The 10,242-nt window shown below is 33.1% G+C and overlaps 1 protein-coding gene across 1 annotated transcript; it reads right to left on the bottom strand.

Moving 5' to 3' along the window:
* Positions 1–3,142: 3,142 nt before the first annotated feature.
* Positions 3,143–7,465, bottom strand: LOC106677554 (uncharacterized). Its single transcript, XM_014415565.3, has 2 exons — positions 7,416–7,465; positions 3,143–4,105 (listed from the first exon to the last, which is right to left on the bottom strand). Exons 1-2 carry the CDS (start codon positions 7,428–7,430, stop codon positions 3,254–3,256), a joined length of 867 nt encoding a protein of 288 aa, XP_014271051.1. The 5' UTR covers positions 7,431–7,465; the 3' UTR covers positions 3,143–3,253.
* Between the last annotated feature and the right edge of the window lie 2,777 nt (positions 7,466–10,242).

Here is a 10,242-nt window from a genome sequence, read left to right as displayed (position 1 = left end):
AATATTTATTATTCTTAATTTTAAAAAAAATATTTTTCTCTACCTTTCTAAACATATCCTCTCTCTTAATCCAATACATGTTATTTTCTTTAGTAATCCTAAATTAAAATATATCTAATAAATAAATAACTGAAATCTTAAATTTAGTGTTAATAAATAAATTAAAAAAATATAGTATGGTTTCATAGATAGGTATTATTTAATTTTAATTTAAAAACTCACCAAATATTTAAAAAACAAGAAAGAAGTAATAAATAAATAAAATGTGCCATAGGTGGATGTCATTGAAATGGCGTACACCAATGCCCTGGTTCTTGGAATTGGCCGAAACCCGCGAGTTTGCAGTAATCAGTTGATCAATGTCCAATTTCTTGATACAAATAGAAATCTCTGAATAATTGAACGGGATATCTGACACATTAGTCGCTAAGTGACAGAACAGTTTTGTACAGGAACCCATTCCCAGTGGATTAAAGGCAAATCCTAACAGCTCCTTAGGTATTTAGGTATATAGCAGGGTGGCCAGTTTGGGTTCAACGTCGATTGCGAGCAATGTCTGGAATGTATCATGGACTTTTAAGCGATTGTAGAAGACAAAACTCTCAAACAATAGTTTCAGACCTTTTCATATGGATCAAAAGTTATTAATTATCCATGCTCTTTTAATTCCCCTGGATGTGAGTTTAGTAGCTTTATTACAACATTTTTATATTAACGAACAAACAGTACAACAACTTATACATTACAGTTAGTAAAGTACTTAGTAACCTTATGCTTAAGTTAGTAAAAATTTATCTTGAGAAAGTGTCGGAAAATCGAGTTTAGATAAGATGTAGGCATTGATCAAAAGTTGGGCCTCGAAATTAATTTTCTTCATGAGCCGATATCTCGAAAACTTAGAGTGATTTAAAAAATAAAAAATAGTTTTGACCATGTCTATTATTTATCTACCCATACCTCCCTAGAATGCACCTTATCCTGAAACACAGTGGATAAACATAGTATGCAATCCATATACCTTCTTTCCACTTAGATTACGCCTATGTCAATCGATCGCGAGACACATTCAAGATAAAAAGTAGATATTATAAACACAAAAGTTGACCAACCCAGGTAAAATAGCATGGCCATAGATATGTTCCTCAGGAGGACGATGATGGCCTTGGCGTTCCTGCGAATCATCGTGTCGATACTCTTCAGTATGCTTGGACCAAGCTTTATACTAACTTTATACTCATTGACAATGTTTAGCTTCTGCTCGGGTTTAAACAAGCAAGAGTTGAAGAACTTACTATAATTTTCATTCAACTTGGTTTCCGAATCTTCGTTCAGTTGTTGCTCCCGGGTATATCTTGAATAATCTATGACAGGGGTCACAGATTCTGTTTGAAAAGTATGTGGCGATCAACTTGTCATAGGGGTAGTCTACAGGGAAGGAGTGTGAAATGCATATGTTAATACACTGTGCTACAGTATAAGATGCATTCCAGGGAATATTAAACAACAACATTTATTATTCACCATTGCAAAAAAGTAATCGAGTTCCCATTCTTCATTGAAGTGATAATTTTTCGATTTTTTTTTTAAATAGGACAACTTAAAGAATAGATATTGAATTAAATATTTTCCTAGAAAATTCAAAAACTCCTGAACTGCAGTAATTATCACCGTTACATTGAGAGAAATAATAACAATACTGCATACTACGATCAGGGACAATATTCAAATTTATAATACTGTTTAATTCAGGTTTATAATACTGACTTCTTAATGTAAATAGAATTATTTTTATTCCTAATATATTTGTAATACTGTCCCTTATTTTTCTCTGTTTTAGTTTTTTTGTGGAGTCCACAATTGTTTAGGTATTTTTGTTTAGAGTCACGCTCGACTGCCAGATTTTTATCCAATGAAGGGTACCTAATTTATGAGGCTGGATGGGCCCCAGGAGGGCTCTAGAACCCACCTGGTTGACTCACGGCTACAGTGGAACAACATACAATTTTCTACCGAGCCGGATTCGAACCCGCGTCCTGGGAGTTAGTAGCGTGATGCCTTCCCATGGTGGAACCACGAGCCTTGTTATTTATCTACAGATAAATGAATTGTTGTATCTGATTTGGACTATGATATGGAGGATGATATAGAGATGGTGCCACTCCCTCAAATATTTTTAAATCCAAGAAGTTGGGAATAGTAAGATAGTAGATACTTTTATTACCGATAAGTTATATGAACTGCAAGTTTTCAAGGTTTATGAGCGTAAAATGGGAAAAACGTCAAATGAAATCACAAAAATAAGGCCGCTGAACTGACAATTTAGGTTGTTTTGGCCTTTGATGATAATGAGAATATTTTTCATCGAAATAGTTGTAGATTTTTCGTTGCAAAATATTCCATTGATGGTTGTAAATGACTGATTTGGCAGTAAACCGATCACACCAACAAAAGAGCTCTGGAAATAATTAAACGCCAAAGATTTGCCGCTGATTTACTCGAACATTGAAGGCTTACTATAGACAATGTTTAGAAAATTAACTTCTAGCGTTAATTTTTTTTTTATTATCAAATGGTATTTTTAAGCCTATTTTAAGTAAATAATCTCATTGAGTAAAATGTATCACCACAAGTTACACAGTTTGTAGTAGGATCTCAAATCTATATTTTCCCTACTTGCTTTCATAATATCGAATCGAATGACGCCAACGATGGTATAACAAAAGTTTCATTCAAATTTTGTTTTCTCTTTGGTCGATATAGGTATGTTTTCTTGTAATATAAATACTCTAACAAAGTTTTACTAAAGTACCACTAAATTAATTATTGTTAATCAAAAAGTGATAATTAATTTTTGTACTTATCTCTTTTTTGTACTCGATTTATCAAATTGTGAACGGAATTTATTTATTTTTTTCTGGCAGAAATGAACTAAATTTGGAAAATAAAAATTACATTGTTTCTCCTTTGTAGATTCTACTGAAAGGTGTCTCATTACTAACTTATTGTTTAAACTTATATTAAAATAAATTAGGGATACGCTTTTGCACTAAATTAGTTTTATAGGTTATAAACTAAAAAATAATACTGTTTTATTCGTTCAGGAACTAGTACCACGTCTGTAATAGAAATAATATAAAAAAAATAAAAAAAATATATATTTTATTTATTACTTAACAATAATACTTGACGGGTTCCTTATAATAAAATAGTATAAAAAAAGGTACGAAATTGATGACTGGATTTATCGAGATTTTTAGTGATGAATTTTGACGTATCCTCCGTGGAGTCCATGGCCATATCCTAGGCCGGAACCGTAACTGTAGCTGCCTCCGTAGCCGCCTCCATAGCCGCCTCCGTAGCCGCCTCCGTAGCCGCCTCCGTAGCCACCTCCGTAGCCACCTCCGTAGCCACCGCCGTAACCTCCGCCGAGTCCACCACCGAGTCCACCGCCGAGTCCACCACCGAATCCACCACCGAATCCAGAACCAGCAGATACAGCGACAGGCTGTGGGACAATCACGGGCTGTGGAACGGCAAATGGAACTGGCCTATTCACTGTGACTGGTACAGGCTGTGGAACTGATACGGGAACAGGTTGTGGGACGGCTACTGGAACTGGTACAGGTTGAGGAACTGGCTGTGGTCTTGGAACGACAACTGGATAAGGACGCACCACGGTAACAGGTACAGGCTGTGGGACTGGAACTGGTACTGGACGAGGTACAGACACGGGAACTGCTACGGGCTGTGGCACTGGAACTGGGCGTGGAACGGACACTGGAACCGGGATAGGCTGGGGAACTGCGACAGCACTGGTCACTGTGTTGACAGAAGTAGGCACTCCACCACCGACTATCGCTCCACCTCCGAAGCCAGCACCACCTCCGAAGCCAAGACCACCTCCGCCAATTGCGATTCCTCCAGAGCCAAGACCATAGGATCCTAATCCATAACCTGATCCATAACCTGATCCACCATAACCGTATCCACCGTATCCGTATCCTCCATGTCCGTATCCGAGGCTCAGTAGACCTCTCTTTTCCTGCTTCTTTGCTGGAGCTGCGTCTTCACAAAAGCAGCTCACGAAGAGGCAAACAAAGATGACCTATAACCGATAAATTAAATTCGACAATTCCCATACATACATATATATAATATTTTTTTTAGGTTACTGGCTGAGTTGCATGATTATCTATTTCAACAATTCATTTCTAACATAGAGGCTCTAATAATTGAATACACCATAGTTGAAAAAGAAAATATTTATGAAATTATAAATGAGATTTAGATTAATTTTCACATTTTTATTCTAAGCTATCAGCAACCTTATTAGTGACACCATGTGTCCTGGTCGTGTTACTGTGGGTACCAAGCCACTGTGGAATAGCTGATCAGTGGATCAGCTAGCAAAAGTTGACACGCTTTCCTCCAAGTCTGAATTTATACCATTCCTCGATTAAAGGCTGGTCTAGAACTAAAAATTCGGGAATGTACAAACTCATGTAGGAAAAAACCGAGCAGAAGGAGAAAGGTGGAAAGAACTCCTAGACAAAGTACGGCAGATGTATTCAACAAGAAAAGACTTTGTTGGACACAATTATCAGCCACAGAATTGCAATGTGCCCATTTTGTACTACAATTTTGTACAAACCATCTCTTGCATTGCATGGTCTTAGCAAAGAAAAACAATTGTGACGTCAACGTGAAGTTGGTTTTTTTTAATTTGTCTGAAATTCAATTTTATATTTTACAATTAAATAAATAAACAATGTTCTGATATGACGAAGAAAAACTTAGTAGTAAGCAAATGGTGAGAAATTTTATTTGAATTCAGTATTTTCCATGTGGAGGTGATGAATGAAAAATAATGTAATACTTCGTAGTGAGCCTATTGAAAAATCATCAGAAATGGTATAAATAAAAACTATTAATGCAAGGTTTATTTTGTTTTACTCGACTAACTATTGCAAAGTGAATTAAATTTTGACAGGTAATAAATAGATCCTTCTGAGAATAGAAGGCGGCAATAACGACATATTTAGTAAACTACTATTGCTGATGCAAAGTTACGAATATAGTAGTGAAGATAAATATTATTTCTTATTATGTAATATCATTTCAAAGCATAAGCTTATTATCCAGTTTATATGTATTTTTAATTTTATCCATGAAGTTTAGAATAGCTTCAGACTTATATGCATTTTTTATATAAATTAAAGTTTATTTTATTAAGTAATCCTAATTGGAAGGATATTTGATAGCAGCTGTTAAAAGCTGTATTTTACTTAATTTTATTAATTTTTAGTCGTTAGTTGTAGATAAAAGCTACTGAACTTGTTGTATCACCACAGGGTGTTTCCATCCAATATGGGACCATGGTTTATATGTGTGTATTGTATAGTACGGTATTGCATATATGGGTATATATTGCAAACTGCCTGGTATAGAGGCACCTATCCATTTTATAAACTGTGCCTCTTTAATAATTTCCCCTTAGCTAAAACTGTAAACCCCCTTAAACCATCTCGATGATTATTTTTTGTTACTTTAAACTTTGAAAAAATAGATGTTACAGCAAAATATATTTTCTTTTTTCCTGTAAAAAAATCGCGGTAGTAGAAATATTAAAAAGCTGTATAAGTTGTAAAATAAAATATTATAATAAGAAACGCAAATACGAAATTTAGAAGAAATATAAGCACACAATAGTGCAGAATCCTCAATGTGGCTTCTGAATTTTTGATTGGCTTGACTCTCAAAGATTAATGATGAATGATTAATAAATTCTTGAGAATCTGTGAGCAAACAACGGTATTTGTTTTTAACAAGTTCAAGATGGAGAATAATTGCACACACACAAATGTTTAACCAAACCAAAATGAATGTCGCAGTGCAAAATATCTGAGTATAGGAAACATTTCTGATGACAAGAACTTCCAGCTTGTCCTTCATCCCTCTGATTATCTTATGGTCATGCCATTTGATTTAAAGTTGGGGTAGTGATATTGATGTTTATATCAAAAATGCTAAGTTTAAATTAACGTCGCATTTCTGAAAGAAAACGGCAAAACAAAATTAAAAATTAAAAATTGCAGGAAGGCCACATTCCTTAGGTTGAGCTCTCCCTACATCGTTCATTCCTACTTTTGGAATCTGAGTTATCAATAAGAAATAAAATAAATAAATGTTCAAAAAAGTTTGAAGCGAAATTAACTACACTCGGCGCATCATGTAATAATGGATATTTATGCTCCCAAAAATAAGATTATATATGAAAAATTTTCTTTGTTAATAAAATATACATAATGGTATTGATAGATACCCTTGATTGCCCACCAATTTGGATTATATAAGTGACAAGATGGACAATAAAATATTAATTAATTGAAAAAAAGGATGTGGTCTAGACTGCACAGAGTAATATCAACGCTATTTGCCTTGTTTTTACAAAATGTGTTAATAAATAACATTGCAGTGGAAACTGTCTGACTGCTCAAAATATAAAGGTTTATTTTTATTTCCATCCTGACAAGAAATGCTTGCAATTAAATAGTAAAAAACTAGTTCTCTCGGGGAATAATGCGAAAATTTAATGTTTTCTGTTTTTCTTAGTTTTACTTATATCAATATACAAAAATGATCTTAAAACGGGAATTATTACCACATTCAGGATCATACTACACAAAAAAAAAATAAAATAAGATTAGATTTGAGTAGTTACGACGAGTGAATAACGGAAGAATGATTAGACAAATTAACTGAGACGCTCTTACCGTGCAAACTACTAGGAGCTGATGTTTTTAAAGGTTGAGATCAACAAAAAATCAAAAAGTGATAAAATTGCCAGAAAAAACAGCTATTGCCACCAAAGTCGAGATTTTAAGATTTTTAAATCTCTCAAAACTAACCTCTAAAGCAATACTGAGGGGCAATGAGAGCGCAACCTCTCAATTCACGCTTTGAAAAAAATCAATCAAAATACGAAAGTTGGACATGGACGCGGAATGATGAACTATTAAACATTTTTTTTATTCTAACGAAAAAACTAATGAATGGAAAAGAGTTGTTCTAGGGAAAGTCAGGTAATTCACTGAAAAAATTCAACACGAAAAATTATAATGTAGCTTAAAAACGCTCTGGACATTATATTACACCTTCCTGTCAGATGACCCGTATCTTGATATATACAATTAGAGGGAAATATTCACTGATAAATAATTAAAGTAAATGTAAATAAATTTTTCCCCACTCAAAAGTCTTTTTATTTTAGTATTTTTTAAAAAAAAATTTTCTCGATTTTTTTTTTTAATATTGATAACTTTTTTTTTTTTTACACCGATCGTTGGTACCCTGTGGTAAAGTAAATGGTCTAGTTAATTCACGAAGATTACAAGTCCTACTAACGCCTTACTTACCAGGTTAAACCTCATGATGGTTGTACTGCTGCCTGCAGACTACTGGTTGCAGATTGACTCTTTGAGTCAGTATATATACTGCTCTCCCAGACCGGTCCAAGCAGCTTCCTAGTTCCCCACCCGCAAAGCAAGTACCTTGTCTACCTCTTGTGTAGTAACATTTTAATCATCATTACGACAATATTATCTAATTGCCACTTCGATTATTTACACAGCATTGATAAAATAAATCAAATAATTATTATTGATTATTACAAAAAATTGTTTATTTTATTTTCAATAGAAAATTCTGATAATTGGAAACTCAATAGATTTTTACTAAGTTACAACGGTACCTTTATTTGTTACGAAGATGAAAAATATTTTAATTTTACAAGGCTAACAATTTTTTTTTTAAATGAGTTAATAAATAGAGTTACACAAAAATTTGAGGATTCAATGATAATAATTATATAAAATGGTTGATTTTTCTAAAGAATTGTTCAGTCTACTAACTAAAACCAAATGTATTAATTAAATGTAATTTTATGTTTTTTTTTTAAACAATTCACTTAATTTATTGAACTATGTCTTCTTTTGAACGTTATAAAACCAAGTTGATTGTATTAGCTCTGAATTATTTACTTTAGTGTTATTTCATTCTAATCTTATTTAAAAGATATTTAAAAGACCAGTCCTACCGTACTGGAATTTAATTTAGTTATACATATGAGAAAAATAAGCCTATACCACTTCAATCTAAGGGGGTTCTTGGGTTTTGTCGTTGGGAAGAATTATATTTCCTAACCTACGCTAATACTAACCTATCCTAACCTACCCACCCTAAGTGGTTAGTATTGACCCTCAGCCAGCATAGTTTATTCCCCAAACTGTTAATGGGGAGGGTATCTACTGTATAGAGACCACGTGTACCTCTCGGGTCTCATGTTTTTCTACAACAGATATAAACTAAAAAATAAAAACAAATTATAGCAATGGATTGAACTCTGAAGAGTTTGGAGAAGAAGGAGTTTTATGATTCCAGTTCCTTAGTTACTGAGCTACAAAGCTTTCTTATCCTTATTGACGGTAATATACGTTAAGTCTCGCAAAGTCATTGTTCTAAAAAACAGCACAAAATATTTTGATCAAACGCGAGATAGCAACGTTCAATTAAAAGGCATTTAATGGCAGATTTTATTCTCAAAGGAATAGTTCTCAAAAGGAGACGGCTTAAATGCCTAATTAAAAAAAAAAACTTTCTCTAAAATATCCTTTATTTGAAATAATTAATCATTTCGCATTAGAATTAGTAATAAAAAATGTTTAAACATGAACTATGAAAGAATTGATAATTATCTAACGAAGAAAAATAAAGAAATTGGGAAGTAAGGTTTTAGACAATTAAAGCGAAGACTGCTAAGCACCGTCCGATCTCTTCCTGTCGCAAGCCTATGTACACGGCTTTGTTAATTTTTGTTGAAATGCTTTATTCTTAGCAGAAATGGAATTAATAATTGTTATCCGCACATAAAGAATCCATAAATTTGTATTGCAAAATAAAAATTAAAAGTTATGGTTTGAAAGTTTCATCTTTTAGTAATCGTCGTGAGATGCGCTCCACCATAAATTTTTTCCATTTCCAATTTGAGTTCAATTTTTTATATTTATGCTCTTTTTCTTTAATGCCTTCTTGAACTGTTTGTGAAAACCAACGAAATTATTAAGTTTATTCGGGTAACGAAAAAGGTCCAAATCTAAATAATTGATACCGACATTCTTCATAGGTCACTAGCATATTGTTCTGTCGTCCGTTTGTTTTATTATTGTATTTTATTATTATTACTCGTTTGATTAGAACATAGGAATCGTTTTCCGCTTCTCCCCCCCCCAAAAAAAAATAACAACAAACCCAATGGTTTCTTTTCAGTTAAGCTGGGGGCATTAATATGAATCAGTTTATAATCTACAGCAGCATAACATATAGTCGATGGGATAATATGAGAGGTTCTTTCTTAGAAGCTTCATCCCTCGAGTGTAACCACACTATCTGGAGTGATACACGCAGGCTCAAAAAATGTAAAAGTATCTTCTTTGTTTTTTACAAATGTAATAGAAGATTGTTTTGATAATCATGTTGTGAGTAATTGTCATCCTTATATTACTAGACCATTTGACTGGATCTTGAAAGTTGGGTAAAAATAAAAAATCTTTCTTTATATAAAATGATTTGAAAGATTAGTATAGACGTAGAAGTATATAGATATTCTTGATATCTAACTTGAACGTCGATTGTCGGCTTAACAGATTGCGAAAGTAGGGGATGTTTGAATTCATGGTGGAACGGTTTTGCCTCTGAAGGTCTGTCAGTCTGCAGTAAAATTCATGTGACGATTACATGAATCCTATTTTAATGAAATATTAGGACTTGTACGGGTTGTTATTTTATCAAATTGTTCAAAACTATTGCTTCAGGACTTGCAGGAATATTTTCTATGGTATACCCATATCTCTGAAACAAGTTGTTCAAATTACCGAAAGTTAATTATTAGTGTAAAAATAGTGCGAAATTATTTTTTTTTCGAATTATCCCCACTTATTCTTTGTCGCACGCGCAAACTTATTTTTCTTGATCTACTATGTGGGAAATCCAAAACTAAACTTTAACTAGAAATTTAAAACATGTATATAATGTGGCGTAGAATGCTACATTAAAGGACCGCGCCTGACAGATACAAGAGGGATGCATAGGAAAAATTAAAATTCATATTAAAAGTTCCATCAGTGAGGTAGAAATGGATCAGTAGGAATTATAATAGTTTGTAAAACATTTATGTAATTTAATTAT

The sequence above is a fragment of the Halyomorpha halys genome, unplaced genomic scaffold (assembly GCF_000696795.3).
Source record: "Halyomorpha halys isolate HHAL.00 unplaced genomic scaffold, Hhal_1.1 Scaffold103.1, whole genome shotgun sequence".
Taxonomy (NCBI): Eukaryota; Metazoa; Arthropoda; class Insecta; order Hemiptera; family Pentatomidae; genus Halyomorpha; species Halyomorpha halys.
This window is presented reverse-complemented; position numbering and strand designations above follow the sequence as displayed.